Source organism: Saccoglossus kowalevskii, chromosome 11 (assembly GCF_978046115.1).
Source record: "Saccoglossus kowalevskii chromosome 11, keSacKowa6.1, whole genome shotgun sequence".
In the NCBI taxonomy this organism is placed as follows: Eukaryota; Metazoa; Hemichordata; class Enteropneusta; family Harrimaniidae; genus Saccoglossus; species Saccoglossus kowalevskii.
In genome coordinates, this window is record NC_140651.1 from 21,163,337 (window position 1) to 21,190,655 (window position 27,319).

At 33.5% G+C, this 27,319-nt stretch overlaps 3 protein-coding genes across 5 annotated transcripts in view; 2 read left to right on the forward strand and 1 right to left on the reverse strand.

Moving 5' to 3' along the window:
• LOC100374812 (chromatin assembly factor 1 subunit B-like) overlaps window positions 1-9,485 on the forward strand; it is a 28,679-nt gene extending 19,194 nt beyond the window's left edge. The window contains exons 10-14 of the mRNA XM_006811804.3: window positions 343-448; window positions 2,980-3,105; window positions 4,784-5,080; window positions 5,831-5,895; window positions 8,404-9,485. Coding sequence (XP_006811867.1) covers window positions 343-448; window positions 2,980-3,105; window positions 4,784-5,080; window positions 5,831-5,895; window positions 8,404-8,537 — 728 coding nt within the window. The 3' untranslated portion in view covers window positions 8,538-9,485. The remainder of the gene's footprint in view (window positions 1-342; window positions 449-2,979; window positions 3,106-4,783; window positions 5,081-5,830; window positions 5,896-8,403) is intronic.
• A 338-nt stretch (window positions 9,486-9,823) lies between these two features.
• LOC100374662 (spermatogenesis-associated serine-rich protein 1-like) lies at window positions 9,824-16,836 on the reverse strand. The gene is made up of 7 exons (XM_085505007.1): window positions 16,665-16,836; window positions 15,429-15,567; window positions 14,262-14,362; window positions 12,937-13,104; window positions 12,173-12,299; window positions 11,785-11,847; window positions 9,824-10,486 (listed from the first exon to the last, which is right to left on the reverse strand). The coding sequence occupies exons 1-7, from the start codon at window positions 16,708-16,710 to the stop codon at window positions 10,336-10,338; spliced, it is 795 nt and encodes a 264-aa protein (XP_085361133.1). The 5' UTR covers window positions 16,711-16,836; the 3' UTR covers window positions 9,824-10,335.
• A 471-nt stretch (window positions 16,837-17,307) lies between these two features.
• On the forward strand, window positions 17,308-25,529 carry LOC100373604 (cilia- and flagella-associated protein 298-like). 3 transcript variants are annotated; one of them, XM_002730971.4, is made up of 8 exons: window positions 17,308-17,416; window positions 18,681-18,844; window positions 19,273-19,440; window positions 20,446-20,513; window positions 20,623-20,781; window positions 21,927-22,058; window positions 22,645-22,740; window positions 23,983-25,529. In XM_002730971.4, exons 2-8 carry the CDS (start codon window positions 18,706-18,708, stop codon window positions 24,082-24,084), a joined length of 864 nt encoding a protein of 287 aa, XP_002731017.1. In that variant the 5' UTR covers window positions 17,308-17,416; window positions 18,681-18,705; the 3' UTR covers window positions 24,085-25,529. The 3 variants fall into 3 exon arrangements, with proteins under 3 accessions (XP_002731017.1, XP_077866393.1, XP_085361134.1); XM_078010267.2 differs by having other exon boundaries at window positions 17,335-17,416; window positions 18,698-18,844; XM_085505008.1 differs by lacking the exon at window positions 17,308-17,416 and adding an exon at window positions 18,117-18,166.
• Window positions 25,530-27,319: the final 1,790 nt, after the last annotated feature.

Below are 27,319 nucleotides of genomic sequence, written 5' to 3' on the forward strand. Positions count from 1 at the left end.
TAATTAAGTATAGCGTGCATTTTGTGTTTTTGAATAAGAGGATAATCAAAAATTTTTTCAAGTGTTCACTGCATTCTGTGATGCCATTGGTTGAAATATTTTTGATTGGTGAAAACTCATGACCACTTGTAGCAAGTCCTCGTTAGAAACTGGAATACTTAATGAAGGAGTAACTGGTTTACTAACCATTGGAATCTCATTTACCCTAGACTGGTTCACTATTTAAACAGTACTATCGAATTTCTCATACATGTAGCACCGCACATAGATGTCATACCCTTGTTGTATAAATCCGTAGTTATAGCAACACTGTATGAATAAAATGATTTAATTCAATGATAGATACTGAAGTAACGTCTTTGAAAGGCTCAGAAGAAAATAACAAGGATGGAGAAGAGAAATGCAAAGAAGAGGAGAAAGAAAAAGAAAAAATTGATTCATTGTTCAGGTATCCATTGCTACCACAACAAGTATTTATATTCTCGTATTCCTCAAAACATAATATACCCCCCCCCCTCCCATGTATTTAAAAGATTTTTTGTGCAAATCAAATTTCATTAATTTTTTAATATACCATTTTTGTGGCATGATGATGGTCAGTAATTGTAGCAATATCAGAGCATGTGTGAGTTTATTTCTTGTTGAAATACACACTAAACCTGATGAGATTGTATCAATTACATGTAAATAGTGTCCATGAATATATCTCTATGGTGAAAATGTAAATTTTCATTTTTTTTTTCATCAAACATAGTCCTAAAAAATACTTTTGTTATATTTTCCACCCTCTGCATGTGAATGCATGCATACATGCCTAGGTTAATATTAATTGATTGTATGTGCGGGGCTATGCAGTTAACAATGACTTGTTTACAGGACACAGTGAATCTGTGTGCTCTTATGGCTTTATCAAGTAAATGTGATAAATGAGAACAGAAAACAAATGGAAAACATTTCCTATATACATTATAATATAATTTTTGACTCCCGTGTGCGAAGCACAAAAAAGGAGTCTTTGCAGTTAGTGTGTCTGTATGTGTGTATGGGTGTGTGTGTGTATGCGTGTGTATGCGTGTGTATGTGTGTGTGTGTGTGTGTGTGTGTGTATGTATGTGTATGTATGTATGTATGTGTGTCCGTCTGTTCCACTGATATCTCAAGAACCATACATCAGTTTTTGATGAAACTTGGTGCATAGATGCTCTGGGCCAATGCCCAGATTTGATTAGGTTTTGGTAAAAATCCGTGCATATTAATTACCTAATTTGCATGATAATTAGCTGATTTTTAGCTGTTTCATGACTGTTCCACTGATATCTAAAGAACCACTCATTGGATTTTGATGAAACTTGGCACACAGATGCTCCAAACTAATGCGCAGATTTGATTAGTTTTGGGTAAAAATCTGTGCAATATTAATTACCTAATTTGCATAATGATTAATCAATTTTCGGCTTTTCCACTGATATCTCAAGTACTAATCATCACATTTCAATAAAACTTGGTACATAGATGTCATAGGACACTGCACAAACCGGAAAGTTTTTAGGGTAATATCAGTAGATATTAATTACCTAATTAGCATAATTAATTAATTTTCAGCTTTTGATATTTCAAGTAGTAATTGTCACATTTCAATGAAACTTGGTACATAGATGTCATAGGACACTGCACAGACCTGAGAGTTTTTAGGGTAATATGAGTACATATTAATTACCTAATTTGCATAATTAATTAATTTTCAGCTTTTGATATTTCAAGTAGTAATCATCACATTTCAATGACACTTGGTACATAGATGTCATAGGACACTGCACAGACCTGATAGTTTTTTGGGTAATATCAGTATATATTAATTAGCTAATTTGCATAATTAATTCATTTTCAGCTTTTGATATATCAAGTACCGGTAGTAATCATCACATTTCAATGAAATTTGGTACATAGATGTCATAGGACACTGCACAGACCTGATAGTTTTTAAGGTAATATGAGTACATATTAATTACCTAATTTGCATAATTAATTAATTTTCAGCTTCTGATATTTCAAGTAGTAATCATCACATTTCAATGAAATTTGGTACATAGACATCATAGGACACTGCACAGACCTGATAGTTTTAGGCTAATATCAGTATATATTAATTAGCTAATTTGCATAATTAATTAATTTTCAGCTTTTGATATTTCAAGTAGTAATCATCATATTTCAATGACACTTGGTACATAGATGTCATAGGACACTGCACAAACCTGATAGTTTTTAGGGTAATATGAGTACATATTAATTATCTAATTTGCATAATTAATTAATTTTCAGCTTTTGATATATCAAGTAGTAATCATCATATTTCAATGAGACTTGCTACATAGATCTTCTAGGATTATGCAGAGACCTAATTAGTTTTAATTGGATATTAATTACCTAATTTGCATAATGTTCCACTGATATATAAAGAACCACAAATTGGATTTTAATGAAACTTTTAAAGAGAACTATGCAGAAACCCAATTAGTTTTTGGTAAATATTTATGCTTATTAATCACCTAATTAACATAATTAATTAACACTGATATCTCAATTACTGATCATCACATTTGAATAAAATTTGGTACATAAATGCTCTAGGACAATAGACAGGCCTGATTAATTTTGGGTTAAAATTTGTTCATATTAATTCTCTAATTAGCATAATAATTCATAATTGTTTTGTTCTGTTCTGTTCATATTAGTTACCTGATGTACATAATTAGTTTTCAGCTTTTCTATCAATATCTCATGTACAGGTAATTTTGAATTAATTTTTAATGTGTCTTCAATACTCTCAGCACACGGGAGTTCTTTCTAAGCTTTCTTTGATTATTAATTAATACTAGTTTTTTAGTAAATTTTAAAAAACGATTCTCAGTCTACTACATTTACTAATGACAGAGGGAGCATAGTGAATCTCTTTGTATGTTTTTTCTTCTTTCTCAGTTTACCTTACCGAATAGTCTTTGCAGTGGCCACTGAAGATACATTATTATTCTATGATACACAACAAAATGTGCCATTTGCCTACATAACAGATATCCATTATCATCAACTGAGTGACATTGCATGGTAAGATATGTGTATTTATCTAGTACTGTAGAATACTGTATTTTTGCTTGAATTAATTTTCGCTGAAAAGACTTTTTGGGTGTTTTGTATAGAATTTATTTTCACTGATTTTTGACAAGTTGGATGTAAAATACAGGAAAAAAGGTATATTTGCTGGATTTTATTTTCACTGAATCATTCCTCCAGCAAAAATAGTGAAAATAAAGTATATGACAACCTCAGCAGTATACACATGTATACACGAAGTCCGATTACCGTGAAAACTCTAAAATTTCAGCCACTTTTAAATAATTCTATTTGAAAAACGGTTGGGTTTTTAGAATGCAAAATAACGATCAATAATTCAATAAATATAAAAGTTTGGTTATATACAGTTGCATCGCAAATTAAACGTCAAACAAAATTACACACACTTTCCTGCGTCAACATAGAAAATCGCGTCTCTAAACAAAATTTTGGAGTAAAAATAAACCAGCGATTCCGGGAGAGGTCGAAATTATGGAGGTCTTCAAATTACGAAAACCAGCCAAACAACCAGGAGTGAAGAATTTTCAGAGTAGGCGAAATTTTAGAGTTTTTGCGATAGTATGTTGCTGTGATACTGATCCCTATTGTCATGTAAAAGTGACAGAATCACCATCTTTGACTACTATTCACTGCAATAAAAGTGTCACTGTCAATGCTCCAGTAAGTCTTGATCATTGGACCTGAATGTTGTTCTAAGTGCTGTACTAGCATGTGTTTGAATAAAATTTCTGACATGAATGACCATACTTCGACAGTGATACAACTCTGTTATGTCCTGTAAAACCATTTATTGTCGTTGATGTTTAATTTAACTTTGTTGATGTTTTCAGCCTGTTCACTGAGATTTAAGTTCAAAAATTTGCCAGGGATTGTTATTTTACATGTTTATGTAGATTTAATTTAGCAGATTTTACTTACCAACAAAAATAGTGAAATTAAAACCCAACGAAAAATTACATTTATAGTATTATTTTTTGGCTCTGCATGCAGTAAGTACATGTATATAGTAAACATCATTTCGCTCTATTCTATTCTATTGATAGTGCTTAAATTACAGGTGTAATTCTTTGATCAAACTAAGTCATATTTTGATGATCCAGGATACAATAAATGCAATTTTTGGTTTACACTTGCTTCTGATAGAAATGCGCTTGTCATAGTTCAAACATAATACTGATGTACAGTGGCTACTCAATGGTATACACGTAATCACAAAAAAATCAGAATGAAGCTATGCCACATTTTAATTTGAAATTTGAATAATTCTGATAAGATGTTGTTTTGATACAAAATACATTTTAGCTTGAAATTGCTACAGTACAAAATGGTGACAACATTACATAAACCATCTCTTTGTCATAGTGGATGTACTGTGAACTATCAGTATTGTAATTTCATAAGCAATAATCTTTTTATCTGAATTTTTCTGCGAAAAAAGGTTGCACAGTTTGTTGGCTGTGACATCTTGTGATGTGTTTAACACCCTTGCATTCGGCCAAAACAAAAATTATTCATTTATGGTCAGCCCACATTCAAGCTCATGCTCATGGACTTTTTTTTGTGGTTTTTGCCAAAATATTGTGAATGACCTTATTGCAAAAATGATGTATATTTGGAATGATTTTGATTCTGAAATATTTGTTACTTGTAGGTCATCTGATGGACAAGTTGTTGTTGTGTCTTCCACTGATGGATACTGCTCAATAATCTCATTCGAACCTGACGAGTTGGGCACACCATATAAGCGCCAAGTTGAAGAGAAAGCAGCTGTCACTAATAAGAACACGGAACCAATGGAGAAGGATTCTACCAATCAGAGCACTAAAATGGATGTTATAGAGACCATTACAGCAAATCAGACTGCAAAGACAGACATCAGTCAAATCAAGTCAGCCAATCAGACAAAAGCTTCTCCTGCATTAAATGTACCTGCCAGTAGTAAAAATGAGTGAGTACTGTTTATAAAATCATCAGATCAGATCAAATCAAATCAAGATTACACGGTTTACTACCATACCAAGTCCTAATGATTAAATCAGATCTTATTGGCCTTTTCCTCTTTTTTTTTTTTATTTTCTTACCTTGAATGGTGGTGGTCGTCTTGCAGCACATGTTCAAATTTCATGTATTTTACACAAGTTGTGTACCTCACCGTGAGTCCCATATCAAACAGGCCACAGTCCTTTAATTTTATTTTCTGGCTGTAAAAGCCCAAACATCTGAACAACCTCCATTGAAGATTTCGTCTGTGAGATTTCCAATGGCTAGATAAGTCAATACATTGATTATGTTTATTTTGGGCAAGCGTCAGTGTTGTTTCTGTGTTGGTGTAAAAGTGACACATGTATAAGCTCACTTTACAATGCGACTTGTGTTTTTTGCTGTATGTACACGTGTATCTATATGTGTTTGTATGTATGTATGTGTATGTGCCAATAAATTAAATGTGTTTGTATATTTGATATGTCCTATTTTTAATGATCCAGCATATATAATACATTTTTACAAGCAATTCTATTGGAGAAGAATTTCAGTGCAGTTCATCATTCTCTGAATATGACAAATACTTGCCACATCCTGATTGTAAACCCAGTTTGTGTAATACAGTACATGTTAGTTAGCTGAGTCACTGACAACATTTGAAGATACTGTACTCTGTTATGGTTTCTGTAATTGTTCTGTATTCCTTTTTTCCTAGATCACAGCCAAGACGTATACAATTGACATCACTGAGTAGTCAACCCTCAACATTGACATCTACAGGTAGGTAATCTTTTGTGTCTTTTCTTATGGGATGCATAATTTATATGTGGTACATGCTGTATATGTGATGCATACTTCCAAATGATGTATATGTGATGCATACTTCCAAATGCTGTATGTGTGATGCATACTTCCAAATGCTGTATGTGTGCTGCATACTTCCAAATGATGTATATGTGATGCATAATTCCAAATTATGTATATGTGATGCATACTTCCAAATGATGTATATGTGATGCATACTTCCAAATTATGTATATGTGATGCATACTTCCAAATGCTGTATATGTGATGCATACTTCCAAATGCTGTATGTGTGATGCATACTTCCAAATTATGTATATGTGATGCATACTTCCAAATGATGTATATGTGATGCATACTTCCAAATGCTGTATATGTGATGCATACTTCCAAATGCTGTATATGGGATGCATACTTCCAAATGCTGTATATGTGATGCATACTTCCAAATGCTGTATATGTGATGCATACTTCCAAATGCTGTATATGTGATGCATACTTCCAAATGCTGTATATGTGATGCATACTTCCAAATGATGTATATGTGATGCATACTTCCAAATGCTGTATATGTGATGCATACTTCCAAATGCTGTATATGTGATGCATACTTCCAAATGCTGTATATGTGATGCATACTTCCAATTGCTGTATATGTGATGCATACTTCCAATTGCTGTATATGTGATGCATACTTCCAATTGCTGTATATGTGATGCATACTTCCAATTGCTGTATATGTGATGCATACTTCCAAATGCTGTATATGTGATGCATATTTCCAAATGCTGTATATGTGATGCATACTTCCAAATGCTGTATATGTGATGCATACTTCCAAATGCTGTATATGTGATGCATACTTCCAAATGCTGTATGTGTGATGCATACTTCCAAATGCTGTATGTGTGATGCATACTTCCAAATGCTGTATATGTGATGCATACTTCCAAATGCTGTATATGTGATGCATACTTCCAAATGCTGTATATGTGATGCATACTTCCAAATGCTGTATATGTGATGCATACTTCCAAATGCTGTATGTGTGATGCATACTTCCAAATGCTGTATGTGTGATGCTTACTTCCAAATGCTGTATGTGTGATGCATACTTCCAAATGCTGTGTGATGCATACTTCCAAATGCTGTATGTGTGATGCATACTTCCAAATGCTGTATGTGTGATGCATACTTCCAAATGCTGTATGTGTGATGCATACTTCCAAATGCTGTATGTGTGATGCATACTTCCAAATGCTGTATGTGTGATGCATACTTCCAAATGCTGTATGTGTGATGCATACTTCCAAATGCTGTATGTGTGATGCATACTTCCAAATGCTGTATGTGTGATGCATACTTCCAAATGCTGTATGTGTGATGCATACTTCCAAATGCTGTATGTGTGATGCATACTTCCAAATGCTGTATGTGTGATGCATACTTCCAAATGCTGTATGTGTGATGCATACTTCCAAATGCTGTATGTGTGATGCATACTTCCAAATGCTGTATGTGTGATGCATACTTCCAAATGCTGTATGTGTGATGCATACTTCCAAATGCTGTATGTGTGATGCATACTTCCAAATGCTGTATGTGTGATGCATACTTCCAAATGCTGTATGTGTGATGCATACTTCCAAATGATGTATGTGTGATGCATACTTCCCAAATGATGTATGTGTGATGCATACTTCCCAAATGATGTATGTGTGATGCATACTTCCCAAATGATGTGTGATGCATACTTCCCAAATGATGTATGTGTGATGCATACTTCCCAAATGATGTATGTGTGATGCATACTTCCCAAATGATGTATGTGTGATGCATACTTCCCAAATGATGTATGTGTGATGCATACTTCCCAAATGCTGTATGTGTGATGCATACTTCCAAATGCTGTATATGTGATGCATACTTCCAAATGATGTATATGTGATGCATACTTCCAAATGATGTATATGTGATGCATACTTCCAAATGCTGTATATGTGATGCATACTTCCAAATGCTGTATATGTGATGCATACTTCCAAATGCTGTATATGCGATGCATACTTCCAAATGCTGTATATGCGATGCATACTTCCAAATGCTGTATATGCGATGCATACTTCCAAATGCTGTATATGCGATGCATACTTCCAAATGCTGTATATGCGATGCATACTTCCAAATGCTGTATATGCGATGCATACTTCCAAATGCTGTATATGCGATGCATACTTCCAAATGCTGTATATGCGATGCATACTTCCAAATGCTGTATATGCGATGCATACTTCCAAATGCTGTATATGCGATGCATACTTCCAAATGCTGTATATGTGATGCATAATTCTAAATGCTCATCTGCTGGCACAAGCGTTAGACCAAACCAAATGTTAACACTGCTGTTGATGAGAATTATATTAATATGCTTGTACTTGTGATGTTATTGATATACTAATTCAAAATAATGATTTCCTATCTCAGATTCCTCTGCCAAAAAACCAAAAAGAATTACTCCAACTCTGCTTACCAGTGCTACAACCCCATCACAGAAGACAGAGGATAAACCTGAGACTTCAGCGGCTAAGCCACGAAGAATACAACTTGTAACCTTGTAACCAAAGCTTTGTATCACATGTAGAACTGTCACATTGTAACTACCATGAAAAGTGAGGAAGATCGTGGTGTTTAATCGACATCAAGAATATTGCATTGTTGTAATCCCAGGGTTCTCACCAAGGCATTATAATGTAGGGCTTCCAAACTGATTAATTTTGGATGAACAATAGAACCAATTTTGCATACAATAGAAGTCTTTAACATATGCTATTGTTATGTATATTGGGTGATACTGTATGCACTTGTTCTTGGGAGAACACTTATCACTCAAGATCACATTACTTTATTGTGAGAAAACCTTCTAATTTAATTTCAGGATTCTACTAGGTATTTACTAGACTTTAGGGTGTTCTCAGACGAAATGAGAGATTTTCTGCACGCCATTCATAGCGAGAATTCAAGTTTAAAGACTAATCCATACAATTACATTGTAGAAATATTGCAGGAACACTACTAATGAATACAATCCATTGTTAACTCTTACTTCTCTCCTCTGGATTCATACAAAAACAATGTAGGGCCCAAGGTATGGTACAAGTAGGTTTACAAAGTTAACATCAGGATTTTCATCAGAGAAATTTTCACTCCATTTTACCAAACATTGCTTCTATGTACAAAGTATAAAGAGATTAATCACAATATTAGATGTTTCAACATTGTTTTGTGAGGGATTTTTTATAACACCTGCTTTTTAATGGCATTTTAAGTTATCACTTACAGTGCTGTAACTCTCTCATTTATGGTCAAATCCTGGTCTTGCGAGAGAGGCAAAATTTAATGTGATTGAAAAATAATATTACGGTAACTAGTATTTCATTCTAATTATTTTTACATGCTTTGAATTGTTTCCACTGCATTGTAGGTAATTAAATTCATAGATTCGAATAAATTAATATTGTACATACATTTCCAACAACAAAAATAAAAGTTTTCTATTACTTTTAACTGATGTGACATGTCTCGAAGTTTCCTAATCTTATGATTGTGATTATTATATTTACTTCATCTGGGATACTCAAAATTGTACATTTGATTAATGTGAAAGTGAGCCCTCATCAGTTATGCTTTCGCCTTGTCCTGCATTCCTCAGGCAATAACATTGAAAATATTGCTCTACAAGAGCGTAAACCTAAAAAATTGCATTTATTGTCTGGTAGATCACCAAAATATGACTTCCTTAGACTGTAGACATACCTCTGTTGTTGACGTGAATCTATACGTTACTAACGTTTCGCAGAGAATGCAAATGTTCGGGAACAATGCAATTTTCAGATTCTATCAAAAGTTAAGACATTGGAAGTTACATTTTATTTACTCCATGTTATGAAAAGCTCAGTCCTATATTGTTACAAATTTGTTTATAGCGACCATGCACTAAATGTACTATAGACATTTGGTCTTCATATTCAGGTCACTCGATGGCACTTGAAATTTGCATTTATACTGTCCATAGGTAGACACTATGAGCAGTTCGTGGTCACTGACATAGGTTTGAATGTGGTAATTTCATGATTTTTCAACATAGTTTTATCAATTAACTTAAATTTGATGTTCTGTGAATCATTTCAGTGTCCAAGATTCCAACTGTAGCGATTAATTGGTAAATGCAGTATATGTAAAATTCATCTTTATTATTCACAAACTCGCCATTTTATACACATATAGAGTAAAATTATACTTGTGTTATAAAACAAGCTTATTTTATATCAAATATGTGCAGTATAGTCATTTTTTTTATGAAATACAAATTTTAATATATAAAGTAAGAAGATTCTGAAAAAAGTTAAAATGTTTGCATTAGTTGTACATGGAAGTAAGCATGGGTCTTCTGTCGTCTGGTAGCGGAGGTGGCACTAATGGTGATGATGGACGATAGTTATCCAAACTTTGAACAAGATCCATTTCCTGTCTGAGTTGTCTTCTCTTTTCTTTCATCGTGTAACTTTCGCTGGAAATGAACAAAAAAACAAATGTTGATATTAACAAAGGCAGATACAAGAATATTAATGGTGATATACTTGCCTGACATGTAGGCCCTCATGCCTGACAGAATGGTGTATGTCTCGTCAGCAAGATCAATACTGCGAATTTGCAAAGTTCACGACTTTATGAAATGAGTTCAATGAATATTCACTTTGGTGGTCAATGCCGTCAAAGCCGTGTTTGCATTGTCGGCAATAAGATGATTGGCTGGGAATTTTCCAGTACTTTATCACACATGTCAACGAACAAATAAACTCGTTGATGGCTATCACTACCCGGCGTTCGTGCAATTTGATTGGTGCCGACAAAAAAAAAATCGTCAAGGGAAGTGGAAAAATACATCTTTCTGCCAGACGTGTGTTTGGTTTGAAGCACCGTGGAGGGCGCAACTCACGCGACCTCGTCAGGCTCGTGATACACATGTGAGATGAAGATCAGACTGTTAGCATAACTTGCAAAATACGAAAACACACAAGATTTATTGTTGGTTTAATTGTCTGCAATTCTCTATGAAAAATCACCACCAATGTCTACTAATTTAGTCTCACAGTCGAGTTGAAGCATGTATACAAGGCAGAATTTGATTCGTTGAAAAAACCTATCAATAAACAAGCTGCTCTCTGATTGGTCTGACTGTTGGGTCTTGGGATTGGGTAGCCAATCAGGCACAATCTTGTAAGTAACTTCCCATTGACTCCAAAATAGTTGTGTTCATCAAAATTTGAAATATTTTATGAAAATGCACTACTTCAAGGATAAGAAGCAAAACCCCTGTTTTGGCTTTACACTCTAAAGAAAATTTAAACATATTGTCCTGACATCCTTGCAAAATAAATGTTGATATTGACTGAATAAGACTCTGGGTTAGAAATTAGTGTTGGACTTTCATTCAAAAGATTTTCTGCTCATCACTTTTGTTTTTGTTTTTTTGCCATTTTAGATACCAGTACTGGTAAAGTGTGCTCGTCTAGTCTTCTGTTTCAGAAGATCTTTTCTTTGATCGAAATCAACCTTTAATGCATGTATTCAAAAGCATTATTTAATAAATGATAAATGTTGAATAATATAAAAATAAACAAAATTTAAACTGTCCTCAGATAATTTTTTAATTTTTGCTAGGGCAAGAAGGAACACCTTTATTCACACTGTATAGCATAGAAGAAGTCTGATGACGTATGGTAGCTGTTGCAACAGTACTTTTTAATAATTGGCAGTGTGAATAAGATTTACGGTATTATGTACAAGCAATGAAATTCATCTTACCTTAGTGGAGGTAGGTCTAGTAATGGTACAAAGGTGTCTGGCTTTGCTTTCACTTCACCACCGCTGTGAACACAAATGACATTAATTGACCATTAAATTCAACTTTGCTGAAATTATGAAATTACATGGATTGCTGCATGAAGGCATAAATCTATATAAAAACTGTTTCTTAGAATAAAAAAAATCAAAAATCATATTGCTGTGTATCTTGTGCATAAGTTTGTTTTAGATTACTTGTAATATGTTTTCACTAGAGGAATAATTGGTAAAAATGCATATTTTCCAAATTAAATGTTGCATTTGAATGATCTGCTAATATATAAAATGAAGTATTAGACTGAATTTAAATACAAATTGTAATCTGATACAGGAAGTAGATTTCACTTACCCAAAGTGGACAACAGGTCTGGTGGAACCAGATTTGTGGAAGTCCGGTGAATATTCACAAACTTGATAGCTTTTATCACCAGGAGATGCCCAAGGTAACCCTCCCCTGACTTGCCACACAGAACAAACTGAAAATAAAATAGTAGTATATGGTGAAATATCACATGACCATAGTGCATATCGTTCATTGTTTAATGTAAAATATCACTTTATCGATATTTGTGGCAATATCATCAATCTACGTCTGTTCAAACAGTATGCAAAGAAAACCTAATTGTGTGACGGTGACATTTTTAGTTACGGCCGTAACTACAAAAACGTTTTCACAAGCACACTTAGACGTCACACCTAGCATAAACTTAGCCTATCCTTAGCCAGAGTTCCTTGACTTTTTCCATAAATTTTATTTTATGCCATTGCAAAACAAAATCCAGAAATAAATGTAATTTTCGCACAAAAATGTTATAAACACCTATGAAAATACACTAAAATGATAATATATAGTTATAAGGTGGGTATTTAGTTTTCCCAATTATTGACAAATTCTCATGAATACTATTTATTCCTATGGAAATAGTAACAAAGAGCAAATTTAGCTATTTTTTTTCAAATAAATATTTTTTACTGTGTGAAACGAGCTCAAATATTGATGGCTTGTGTCTTAATTAACAACTATGTAACACTTTTGAAACAAAAGAACATAATGTTTTCGATATTATTTATTAAGTTGAATGCCCACAAATGCTCTTTAGTGCCCATACTTACTGGGCCTTTTCTTTCCATACAGTGTTTTGTGTGATAACTCATTACTTGACTCGATAGTTGACATGTGTATGGCGTCATTTACGTCTTCAACTTCAAAAACACATCTTTTACCAGTGTGGTATCCTTCTGGATAAAAACTCCATTCTTTATCGGTCTGTAACGTATTGTCTGTGCATGGAAACAAAGCCAGTTATGTTTAGATTTACATGAGTAACTACACATTCAGCTAAATGCACCTGTCCATTTGTTTTCTGTATTTTTAAAAATGCCAAAAACAATTCCCCCCCCCCAATTGCCCATGAACCAATATCTACTGTAACTTAAAACAACAAGGTAAACTATTGTTATGGTTGTTATTTGAATTTTTCTGAATTTTTACTTAAAGGGAAGACCATGCACCTTTATATAACATGCATTATGCCTGAGATTTGTCAACAACAAAAAATAATGAAAATAATAATAATAAAAATGGGGACAATAAAATGTTTAATTTTTCAGTAAGATCTATATTTAATATATATGTACTGTTCATAGGCTGCCCTAGCCTGTTGAGTTTATCTACTTGCTACTAGGAGTAGAAAGGGACATAGGGTTATATGTATTGGCATCTATAGGACTATCAACAGTTTGAACAATACTAAATATACGATACAATTGGTTTTGGGGGTCAGTATCATATACCTGGGTAATATGTATGAAATTTCAGGAGCTATAGATATAAAAAACTATTATCAATAAAACAAAATACAAAAACTACTTTTGTATCCTGTAAAATATTGTTATTTTCGCTTGGGATTAATTTTCGCTATTTTAACTGAAGGAACGATTCAGTGAAAATAAAATCCAGCAAATATACCTTTTTTTCCCATATTTTACATTCAACTCGCCAAAAATCAGTGAAAATAATTTCCATACAAAACACCCAAAAAGTATTTTCATCGAAAATTAATTCCAGCTAAAATAAAGTATTTTACAGTATTTGGTTTGTGTATATGCAACATTATTTTGAGGGAGGGAAGAAGTACAGGAATAATAAAATAAGAATCTATATCTAAGAGTCCATACGAATAAAAAAAAAAAACATTTTCTTGTTAGAATGCACACACTGAGAACTTACCATATACTAAGACATTGCTATCTGATTGCATGTAAAAAACAAATAAATATGACATAATGTGTGAACATTTGGAATACCATTATATTTGAGAGATGACTTTCCTATTTCTGGATCTATTCAACATAACTCATCACAAATCAGTTAAAAAATTAATTACCGGTACATTAAATTATGTAGGCCAAAATGTATTTTACAGCTGTCAACTTACATGGATAATAACGAATTCCGGGGAATTTAATGATGGGTTTGGCATTCGGGTTTTGAGGAGGAGGAATGTACCGGAGTCTGGATTGCCAATCTGGACCATACCTGGAAAAGGAAAAAAAATACATAATTTAGAATTTCATTCAAATTAAAACAATGGAATGTTCAGTATCATGTGACAAAAGACACTTTTCTTTCATACTGGAAGCACTGTCATAGTGGGTTATTTAAAGCTTTTTTTACTAATACTATTATTTTTTTGTATTTCTGACTTGTCCATCCATCTATCATGCACATTGCTAAGTTCCTGAGCTGCGGAATATTTTAAGTAATAGAAAAAAGAATATTATATCTACATACTAGTAATACCAGTGATATAAAAATAATGTTCTATTTAGAATTGATTGAATACTAAAAATTGAATTAATTACTGTTGAATCTTAAGATTATAAGAATATATATCCTTTTCTGTAAACATAACTTTGCACTCATGGCTTACTGTTTAAAATGCATTATTATTGCTGAACAAATGGCACTTTGCACTTACTTTAGAATGCAGAATGTTACTAAGGCACTGGAAATGATCTATTATGTGCTGGATTAAAATTATAGTGTCAACAATGGTGTTTTTATATGGACCTGGGGATTGACTGCTTACACCATGTACTTATTGTGAACTGCTTAATGTTCATCTACAGGATTTTACACTTGGTCATAATTTGAGAGCACTTGGGGGAAAAAAAATCACCATGGTCACTGTGACATGCTGTCATAATAGGCTACTTGTAGGAGTCAATCTCAAAAAATGGCCAGAATATTATTAAATTGGCTGCATTCAACCGACAACAATCTCTAGATCCCTGGTGTAAGTTTGTAGGTAAGTCTTAGTTTTTTACAGCCCAATATAAAAATGATGTAATTATTAATTATGAATAAATTGGTAAACAACAACTAATATTAGCAAATGCAAAAGCAATAACACATTTTTGATGATTTGTAATTACATGTACAACTATAGTATTTTAATTCCATTCTGATCTGATCTGATCATCTATATTGTATGACATACATGAGATTTTGATTAATAAAAATGACTTTAATTGTTTTGCTCAGACAAATTAAAGATGTCTAACATTTATGGTGGCAGCAAATAGCTAAATTATGTACTCACTCAGTGTACTGTGGTTTCAGGTGTTTGCCATGTGGTCTCCATGGTGGTTGGTCACCGACTCCATGAGGTATATATCTACGACCTTGAACTTTGTATCGCTCTTCGTCTCTTGTTTCAGCAAAATGGCGTCGTTCTCGTTCTAAACAAATTTTTTTTTTAAAAATTGTATTTAATAGTAATACTCAACATAATTTAAAAAGTTTTGATAAATATGACAAAAAAATTATACCAACATAAACCTGGGGATGTTATAAATGTTTTACAAATATTATATTTATTCATTTTGAATACATGGGCGATCACAGTTGCTATGTCACTTGAAGGCTTATGCGCATATTATGGGCACAGAACTCAGTGTGAAGTTCTCAAGCCGATCACGATTAAATATTTCAATTTGAATGAAAGCTGATGATTGGTGTTTACAAATTGTTATAAATATGTTTACAGCTTTCTGTCTTTAACTGTAGATGTGTCAAATTGTTTACATTTTTTCTTTTGAGTCCACATTCAACATTCAGCTCCTGAAGACATTTAACATTAGCAAAGACTGGATACCATGCATTTTAAATTATACTGAAACAGCTTTAATTTCACAAGAAAAATTTTTTCACAAGATTGTAAAAATCATGAAGTTTTGTAGCAGAGAAAATTTCTCTGGGTTCTTACAATGATGACCGTAAAATCACGAAAAAAATTCTATTACTGAAAATTAAACAATTTACAGTACATTCAACTAAAAATCACTTACACTTCAAGTCCCTATAAAATAAATAAAATTTAAGTCGCCCCAATCCTTGATGTCATACATAAAACCACAGTTCCTCTAGATAGAGGGACTGTGATAAAACTAAAATCTTCTCTCTATTATCTCAAATTCTATCTAATTAATTTATTTTTATTTTTCATCTGTGGATGGGTGACCATTGATTAACAATGAGCCTATATTATCAAACGGAGTGACATTGGACAGATGACGTATTTCCTGTTAAATTTCCACACAATATATACTGTCAACACAGCATTGCGGTTCAAAACTTAATCTAAAATGAAACTAGTGAAATTTCAAATATAATACATTGTATGTACAAATGATATACACGCATAGAAACATATTTTTCAGGGAAATCGCGATCTGGGAGTCATTCGGCACCGACAACCACGCCAACTGAGGTCAATACTCTTTTTTTTTGTCAACACACGGCAATTTCCCAACAACAATCGCATATACACACGTACCCGACTTTCCAGGCTTCCCGATTTCTGTCGTAACATGAAGTGCCATAATTGTTGTCTTAATAGGTGGCAAATGTGAACGAATTCGGTCTATTTACGGTCAAAATATCATGGTCAGTCTCGATTGAAAACATTGAAATCGAACATTGGAACAGAGTATGCTAATCAGGTGAATAGTCACGTGGTTTTCGGGAGGCGTCCTGCGAACCCATGGCAACGGCTGCTCGACCATTTGCTTTGGTTCACGACCAATTCTATAAAAGATATTATTTGTCTTGAACAAAACAAAAATCTCGTACAGTTTGTAATGTTTGATAAATATATAATTTAATTTTATTTAATTTCAATTAATATGGAAACACGGCATGACTTATGTTGGCGATTACGTAAACTTTTATTTGCCAAACTCTGGGTCGAGGTGGGACTTCAACCTCAGCTATGAATTGCGCCCTCATGTGGTAACATATTGTGATACGTGAAAAATCACTAAAAAGCTCTTTTGGTGAACATTTATTGCCATGTTAGCAATTTTAATCATTTTTTTAAAACAAATCCTCAATGTTTCTACCCATATAGCAAGTATATCGCGACCTGTAAGCTAATGTTTTGAAGATTACCATGACAACGCCTTCTAGAAATATCGGACGGCCATTTTTGTTTAGTTATTACTTCCGGTATGCTGTACCTGCCTGAGCTTGATTCACACAGATCGTTGTGTTGTATACTGCAGTCTTCACAAGTACAGGATTTGTGCGGTAAGTTCTTTCCATTTTCTTCGGTTAATAGCATAAATATGGGAGCGTTAATTACGGCGAGGTTAAAACGAAATTTCTCGATCATAGACAATTTAGTCGATCGAGTTGAACGAATGAATGAAACTTGAAGTTGAAAGTCAAACCACAGTATAGCTGCAGTTCTGTAGCTCTGGATTTCGCTGGTGTCTGTTTTTGGTGTTTTATGTTCGCAATTACCAATAGACGAATGAATCAGACTACCGATGCACCAGAAAACGCCAAAAACAAACACCAGCGAAATCCAGAGCTACAGAACTTCAGCTAACCACAGCAAAGCTTGCGATGGCGTAGCTGTAGTTCTTTGGTTTTACTCACAGGCGCTCGAAACGTTTCTTGGCTAATAACAAATGACCTAAAATGGGATCGGCATAGTTAGTCAGTCGCCGGTACATTCCCCTACTACTCATATAATAACACAAGGTAGGAAAGCGTTGACACCATGACATCGAAACTTCCCGAAAATAACACGATTTTCCAAATTATATTTTCATCCGCTTCACACAACTCAAGCATGGTATCAGTAGAAACTATCGATCGACGTACATGACCTTTATTCGAACTAAAACGGGTTAAATCCTGTGAAATTCGAAACACCAGAGCAATATGAATAAACCCATCTACGCGGATATTTTGAAGCAGAGGCCCGAGCGTGCGCAGTTCCGAACATATACGCATGCTCGGGCCTCTGCTTCAGAATATCCGCGTAGATGGGTATATTTTGCTTACTGTAAACTAATACTGTAAAACCATTTATATTCACAAATATTTATTGGCTAATTTGAGGCATTCACTGGGTTTTAAGTTTACAAATTTTGTTATTTTACATGTTCACATAGATTTAATTAAGCGGAATTAAACCCAGTGAATAATTAATGCATTTAAACTCACCAACAAAAACAGTGTTGATGATGAGAATATAGGCCACTTTTCTTTCATGTACACACTTCATAGTCACGACATATATCCAGGTATATGAAAACTATTGCCACAGTATTTTTCTTTTGAGATAGAACCAAATAGCTGTTATAAGAAAAGTTTAGACACAACACTGGTTGAGGTAGTGAAGGTTTATTTCTTATCCAATAGTTATCAAATGACATTTCTGTATAGCACAAAGGTAATAATACTTCTGTCGTAAGATCTCATCTCATACTGCCAAAGTTCCTCGGTGTTCAGGATTTAATACTTCAGCAGTGCTCATTAGAAACTTTGAATTATGTTACAGTTAGTTTGCTACTACAGGTGACACCATGGTGAAATTACACATCAAGCGAGGAGATGAGAGTCAGTTTCTGTACGAGACAACCGTCACAACGACCATAGATCAAGTAAACAAAGAAGTGACAGATGTGTATAACGACAGATTGAAGATAACCAGAATTTGTTATGGTAAGGTACTAATTTTCAGAGCATGAAATAGTGGGGATCCCTAGAGCCTGGCACACCTAGAATTTTTATCAGGCTCTTTCCTGAATCATTCTTCATCTAGCCTTGAACCCTCAAATGTATGTATGTGTGAGAATTCTTGCTTTTTAATATTCTGTAGCTAGCATTCAACCTGGCTTCCATATTTCACGCATAATTCTACGTTTTTTTCTTGTGCCCGGTGATCTACCTTCAGAACTGCACTAAAACTGCTGAAATTACAATGAAAATTAACTTGTAACTCCTACAATGTGATTGATTATTTACCAATGACAGTTTTACTTATTATAAAATTTTAAAATATGTAAATAAAAAATGAATACTACCTTCAACAATTTATCCATATCAGGTTTTTAATTTAATCAATGCAATATACTTTGTATTTCACATAGAAATGGAAGAGTTATCTAAACATGGTACTGCACTGCCTCCCAATATGCAAGGACTCACTGACGATCAAATAGAAGATTTAAAACTAAAAGATGAATGGGGTGATAAGTGTGAACCTAGTGGTGGTTCTGTATATTGTCAAGATACTATTGGTAGGCGGAATGGTAAAGGTATGTACAGAGATGATATTTTAGACGTCAATAATCACAGCATTTATGGTGGTAGATTTTGTCTTTTAAAAGGTGGCGTTTTTATATATACAAAACATGTGTACCTAATACCTTTTTGACTATTTTTCAGCCATAGCATGTCATGACACTTTAGGCGTCATTTCATTACCATATAACCACAGAAGTACATTTGTTTGTACCTTCCCAGAACTTTCTAGTAAACATAAGATTTACAGTGACAGTGTTCGCTGTATTAGAAGCACATATGACAAAAATAGTTTATGCTGGATTATTACAATACATGTATTTTGATGATTTTTATTTATTAATACAGTTATTCATATATTAATTCCATTGTACCAAAAATTCTCAAACATGGTGGCCAATTTACATATTAAGTGTATGCAAATTAGCTGCATGTTTGAGGATATAGCTGGAGAGAATCCTAGATTGCATCATTTGTAGAGGAATTTTTAATTAGTACATAACAATAGCTAATTAATAATGATTTAGAGGAATTTTTAATTAGTACATAACAATAGCTAATTAATAATGATTTAGTGGAATTTTTAATTAGTACATAACAATAGCTAATTAATAATGATTTAGAGGAATTTGAACTAACAAAATGTAATATGAATTGTCATCATTATTGCAACTCACAGTACCATTAACTTCTACTCCACGTACACTTCTAGTGTACACCATCTTCATTCATATACTGTAAAATGACTAATTTTCACTGGGTTTAAATTTCGCTAATTTACCAATTTAGGCATATTCAGTGGGTTTTAGATAATGTGTTCTATGCTAAATTTTAAATATTCACTGGGTTTTAATTTAGCGCATTTTCCAGTCAGCGAAATAAGCAAAATTAAAACCCAGTGAATAATTAACCCGTTACAGTACTGTGTCATTATTCTCATAGCATTATTGTTGTTGCTACTGGTGATATATCATATTGTCATGCCAGTCATTGTTAAGTCTATTGTTTTCTGCTTTCAGCCCCTAATGAGAAAATGGCTGAAGTTATTACAAAAACAATCAGTGAAGCAAAAGCGATAATTTCTAAGGTTAGTATTTCCTGTTTAACTGGAAGTGAAAATTTCTGTCAACTAGAACCGACCTTGGTAGTAGATGCAAACAGCAAGTAGTGTTATAATTTTTGTTTTTGTTTTCTAGGATCAAGTATTGAGAGATGTTGTATTAACAAAGAAAATGACGAAAGACGCCCTGGACTTGTTACGAGGTGCTGTGACAATAGTGTATCCAATGAACTTGCCACCACATGATCCAATCAGATTGGAATTTGAAAACAATATAGACCTCACTGGTACACAGGTATGATATGTATTACCATCTGTAGACCATGACAGGATGAATTTTCAATATCTATACAATACCAGTATAGCAAATCTGTTTGATTAAACTACATTCATGGTTTGACTTTCACACTTCTATGGTCAACACTTTTCACTGGTGTTTGCTGACACCTTGTTTTGATGGGACTTGAAAATTCACGGAGGAAACTAATTTGTCATATATTATCAATGGAGACTACTGTTTCGTGTATTGTGTTTTAACTGATGAAATCTAAAATATTTGATCAATGCAAATAACTTGTGATTGCAGTGCATAAAACTGAGTAGAGATGTTGCACACATTTGTATTTGAGGTTCTGAAAATTGAGGAACAATTCTTTATTTCTGCCAAAAACAAAGAAGGAGGGGACCAGGATATCATCACAAGCGTTGTTTTCAAATTACATTATTATGCATTTAATCTTTGAATGATGTCTTCTTTTATGAACTTCACTCAGTTTGCGCAGTTCTATTGTCAAACTGCAGGTTTTCATAGAAGTCACCTTCAATGTTCATTTACATGCTAGTACACACAATCAACAATGACACTTATTATGTTTAATGATGACCAATAATGGTTTGATAAACTATATGTGAGATGCAGTTGAAAAATTCACCCAAGAAAAGTGTTACTCTTATCAGTGTCTTTTTTAGTGTCAAATAGTGATTGCAATTGCATGATATACAAATATGTATCAGCATTTTTGGATGAAACTTAAAATCCCGATTGACACTTAATTTGTTCGTTATTAAAGTGTATTTGATTGAATGTCGTAGTACTTTATTTTACAGACATTAATCAAAATTGCTCAAATGACATTGCCAATTTTAGTTTGGAAACAATTGCCGTCATAAATCATGCTAGTATAATGATGAGAAATACAGCGCCCCTAACATTATAACAAAGAAATGTGCAATGCAAATAAAAAATTCACATATTTTTATTTTCCAACAATCAATCTTTACTTCTTCTACAATATGTCATTTCTATTATTGTAAGAACATTCTTTGCTGTCTCAAACACAAAAACCAGACCAAATGAATATCAATTTTACACACCAGGGAAACATTTCAAGCATCCACTGAGGCCCGCCATCATCTAATTACCTTTTGATTTGATTACAGGCGTCCAAAGAAGTAATAGAAGAGCAAGAAGCATCGCTATGGTTTTCAGGAAAAGAGATGATTAGAGGAAAAAAAGTGTCTGATTATCTTGGAAAAAATGAAAAGACAAAAATTATTGCAAAGCTACAAAAGGTACTGCTTTCTTCTAACAATTTGACTTTTTTCAGCTTTGATAAAAAGATTTTTGTTATTATATTGATGTTGTAATTAGTATTGAAAAGTAATAGGTATGTTATCACATTAGGGAGTGATGTCTTCACTGGTATAGCATATTGTATGGTTATTAGAAAAATCATCATTATTTTCCCCACTGTTTGTTACTCTCTCAAGTGCATGCAGAGAAAATGCCACTGATACAGAAATTTTTACATTATATTGTATTAAAATGCTTACTGCCAGTTTAATTTGCAGATTATGTATCTTTGTGGCTTAAAATTTACACTGCAGGGGTTTCCCTAACTTTCAAAGTAGGAGGCTAAATTAAAATAGTAGGAGGCTCGATCCCAACGACTGCGTAGCTTCACAGCGCAATGTGAGCATGTTGCTTTCGCATGGGGAGGACATGTGGACATATGGTTTATATTAATCTTGCATATGCTTATCATATTTTTAAAAATTATAAAAATAATTTTAGGTTATTCACTCATGAGTGTTTGCTATTATACTTATCCTTTATTCTCAAGAAATTTTGACATGAATTTGATGGTTTGTATTTCAGAGAGGACATGGCGCACCCGCCAGAGAGACTCCATTTAGTGAAGAAGAGCGTAAAGCAATGATGGCGCATGCATATCGAAAACAAGAAGAGTGGAAGGTATGAACAGTTTTTCACAAAGCCAGAAAATAATCTTGTTCATCAGATCTTCCTTGTGGAAATCTTGGGGCAACAAGTACTTTTTTTTCCCCTTAATTCGTTAAAATATAAGTTTATGCCCATCTTAAGTGTCTTTTAAATGATATACAAAATTGCGTAAACTTCAACAAAAAAAAACTCTCAGCCTAATGTCCTGCAATTTGCAAGAATATATCACAAGCACAAGTGCAAGAAGGTCTGATTTTCAAGAAATGTTTTTTCACATGGCCTTAATTCGTTAATTGCACTGTGTTAAGTACATTAAATAAAATTGGATGAAGCATGACTAATGATGTCTTGTTTCCCAAACTTTCATTTCCTGATCACATTATACCTTGCTTGAAAAACTAATCACTATACAGACACATTACTTTAAAACATGCATTTTTGGCTTATCATGACCAGTGTCAGGGATTGCATATTTTGCTTCCCGAACTCCAATTATTGAAAAGGGGACCCAGTTTTTCAGGCAAGCTGGGGTCCAATCTCTAATAAAGTTATCGAGGGTCAAATTTCAATTTCTTACAATTTTTATAACTGGGACTCGTCTTGCCGAGACACTAGCGCAATCCCTGAGTGTTCTCCACAAGGGGTTTTAGGTAGGCAACCCGTCCATCATATAGGTTGTTATAGTGGCATGCTTACTATCGGTACCTAATGTAGAGAATATCTGAATTTTTAACATGTTTTACCCCTGTTACTACTTTAATATGCTAATATTGGGACATTTTACTCAATGACAAATCTTTTTTTGATCCCAATCTAATGATTAATATCCTGCTATACAATGACTTCCCAATGATTGTATGCCCAATATCTTTGTGATTTTAGATTATGTATAGCGCCCTCTTGTGGCATATTTCATATCACCATTTGTTTAAAGTCTGATCAAAAGTCCATCACCACCGTGTCTGGTTCTAATGAGATGGACTGTCAATCTTTCTGTCAAAAAAAAATTTCAATCAATATATAAATTGGCTTTGAGACCAATTCCTCTATTATATATAAAATCAAGGTCAAATTCCAATGCAGATTGATAAATATAAATGTTCTGATGTTCATTATCACAGTATTCCAAGTCAGCATTCCTTTTCTGATTGTTAACTATTAAACTATTTTTCGTTATTAATGGCTTTCTCACTTTTTATTGCTATATTGACTGCTAATTACATGACTTATTTTTTTTGTTCATTGTTAATTCAGAAATTAAATGAGGATTCCGAAGATGCCTATATGAATGCCAAGTGGGCGGATAGCGGAGCTCTTAAAAGACAATTCCATGGAATTAAAGATGTCAAATTCTAATAAAAGATAATACTGATCATTGCTATGTATGGAATGAACAGAGACATTAAACCACGGCATTGTGACATGAACATCCACTAATGGAGATCCATGGTTACAATGACTGTGCATTAAAGCGTCACAGCCATCTTACAGTATGGATTTGAATTTGCGTCAATTAAAAATGTGTTTTACATGCAGTATGTCCATTGCATGAACTTGTATTAAATGCAACACAGTGTAATGACTATGATGCTTTAAGAGGCGGTGGTCGTCGCACAACACATGGTCGAATTTCATGTAAACAAACTATGTTTTACATGCACTGCATACATTGCTATGAATCGAAGATGGCGCAGTGTGGCAATCACCGCCCTTTGAATAATTTTAATTATGTTCTCATCAAAACAACATATCTAAGTTTTTTTACTCTGTGTTGAAATAAATGGTTCTTGATCCACATATCACATATTAGCTGATTTGACGTAATTCTAACTAGCGTCCATACTTCAGTATCAGTATCAAATTATGTAATAAACATGTAACAAATGAACATACATACATACATACAGTGCACCTAAAACGACATTGTACATTACCAAACACCCCAACAAACATGTCAAGTACAATACATATTGCACTCTCACTTGTAAGTCGCCACAACATATAATTAAAAAAAAAAATATAATCTCATTTTTGTGATCTGTTCAATTAAGTTGGCAATAATAAAATTGTGTTTACATATTAAAATCAAACAAAGAATAACAGATTGTAGATTGCATCAGCTATTAGTTAATGTCACGCCATCCGGGTTTGACTGTTCTACATATGTTACTATGGTTTCGCTGTGTTTTCATCAGACTAGAATTAAATAAACCTTGCATGTATGTCCAGTACATTACACACTGCAAATAGCTATTACTGATTTGTGAGTCTCCGCAACAACAAATTGATAGTAAAACTGATACATTTATTTCATCTTTGTCATCTGTCTGCTACAGATAAAGTTGTATTTACATAAATATAACAAATTCAACAGATTGCAGACTTTGTCTGACCTATATACATATACATCACTATACTATGGTTTCCTCATGTTCTCATCAAACATATTTTTCTCTTTTAGATACAATTTAAAAAATGGAGAGATTGATGATATTTATCTGAACCATAAATTGTTATTTGACGGTATATTTGTACATATACTAGTAACTCATCAAGCCATTATAGTCGACACAAGGTGACCTTAGAATTACGGGTTTGACAGATGAGTGATCATGTTTGTACTTTGAGAGTTTCTTATTCAAAGCTTGTTATCCATTGTACAGATATTATTTTATAATTTCATGTTTTATTCTAGGTTTTTTTTCCCCAATTTCCAAAATATTAATTTACTTTTGTGTAAGTTACATGTATATGGCTACTGTCTGCCAGTATTAATAAACAATATTTGAATTTCTCTATTATTATCTTGGTCTGAATTTAGTATATACGGGTAATGTGTAAGGAAAAAATGAATATGAAAACTGGTATTGAATTATTGGAGTTTAGATATTGTTTATTTGTCTATAGACTGACGATATTTCATGGAAACACATTGAATATAACCCCCTCAATCTGAAATTAAGGATGTTGTATGCTTCACGCACTGATATCTCAAGAACCACTCATCAGATTTTGATGAAACTTGGTGCTTATGTTCTTATCCACAGATCATGTTAGTCCGTGTATAATGATTTCATATTTTACTGGTTAAGTCATATTTACACCAATCGATAAAGTATCAATTGATAATTCTTAGTCATGTCTCGACCTTGAATGAACTTTAGAATCTAAGAATCACTACAACCCGGTATAAAAAGGCAGAGTGAAAGCTCCCCTTGTATTAGGCAGAGACAACATCAATTCGTCGAGAGATATCGACAAATATAGGGTATATATATATGCATCGGTAACTGAATAAGGTCCATTACAATCTGCTGATAATCATTCTGCAAACTGTCAACAAAAAGTCTTAAACACGTGGTTGATTATTCACAAGAAACCATTTGGGCATTGTGGTGATACCGGGGTTGAAGGCATATTGAGATCATTTTATTGTTACGCCGTGAGATCCTCGTGCATTTGAACTGAGCCCGGTTCATAGAACAGCTCATGTTCCGAGAACATTTTTTTTTTATCAGATCTGAAGTATTTCTAGAAGGATATCTATCGTTTTTCATATTCTGAAATATCGTAACACAGAACATGTCCAGATTGTCTGACTTAAATGTCCGCTTATAGTAATTGCAACATGAGTCTGGAATACTAAGTTCCACCAGTGATTACGCAATGACTAAAAATAAAAGAAAACGTAATTAATAAAGTGTTCTCTTTGTAATCTAGTAGTATATCATTATATTATCTGCCCGAGATCGTCAATAAGGACACACTACGTAAATAGGGTAAACGCCCGACTGGTGACTAAGTGATATTAGAAGAGTGTTTCACCCAAATAACCAATCCTGTTGGAAATACTAGTATTTCAGGAAATCTCTCGGCGTGATCAAAGTGGCTGCGTGAAGAACTGAAAAACGCAATCTTTCTGGTGAGCCTTCCAATGTTACGCCTGATTAGGGTGGAAGCCTACACAACATTTATCCATTTTGTGTTTTAAGACATTACACACAAAAACGTGAAAGATGTTTGTCGGCTGCTTCTGAAGAAAAAGTGTTACGCAAGTGTGCGTTTATTTGCAAAATATCACTTAGTGTATATTCATCCTTTCCAATAGCTGGGTGGGGCTATATTCTCTAAAATTGTCATGCACGTGATTCACCGTGATTCGGCCATTCAGATAATTTAGTGAATTTGTTCTTTAAAATATTTCCGCTTAAGCGAATTGTGTCAAACAGGTTAAATCCAAATACTCACTCTCCATAAAAGTTTTCGGAGACATGAATCAGTCAGATGGCGTACACGTAATAGTAAATAAAATATATCTATTATTTTGTAAACGCACATAAATTTTATATATAACGTAGCTTGTGATATTTATTGTACAGGGTATCAGGTTTTACTCAGTGCATTCAAATGAATGATTAACTGATATTTAAAGAACGGATGCGAGCGCGCTAACGGTAGTCGACGGCGTCTGGGATAGAGGTTCTAGTGAAGGTCCAAAGCCCGTGGAGTCGAGTAGAATTTTGTGTGGTTTTCGTACAGCCCGAAGGAAAAGTTGCACTCCTACTTGGGTCTAGTGAAAACAAGATCGTTC

Coding starts and splice junctions, on each gene's coding strand:
- LOC100374662 (XM_085505007.1), bottom strand. CDS start 16,710: ATGGCACTTCATGTTACGACAGAAATCGGGAAGCCTGGAAAGTCGG. Junction 14,363..15,428: donor CTGAAACCACAGTACACTGA/GTGAGTACATAA, acceptor TTCCTTTTCCAG/GTATGGTCCAGATTGGCAAT. Junction 11,848..12,172: donor AGACCTGTTGTCCACTTTGG/GTAAGTGAAATC, acceptor TTGTGTTCACAG/CGGTGGTGAAGTGAAAGCAA.
- LOC100373604 (XM_078010267.2), top strand. CDS start 17,338: ATGCTGTACCTGCCTGAGCTTGATTCACACAGATCGTTGTGTTGTATA. Junction 17,417..18,697: donor ACAAGTACAGGATTTGTGCG/GTAAGTTCTTTC, acceptor TTGCTACTACAG/GTGACACCATGGTGAAATTA. Junction 20,782..21,926: donor TAGACCTCACTGGTACACAG/GTATGATATGTA, acceptor ATTTGATTACAG/GCGTCCAAAGAAGTAATAGA.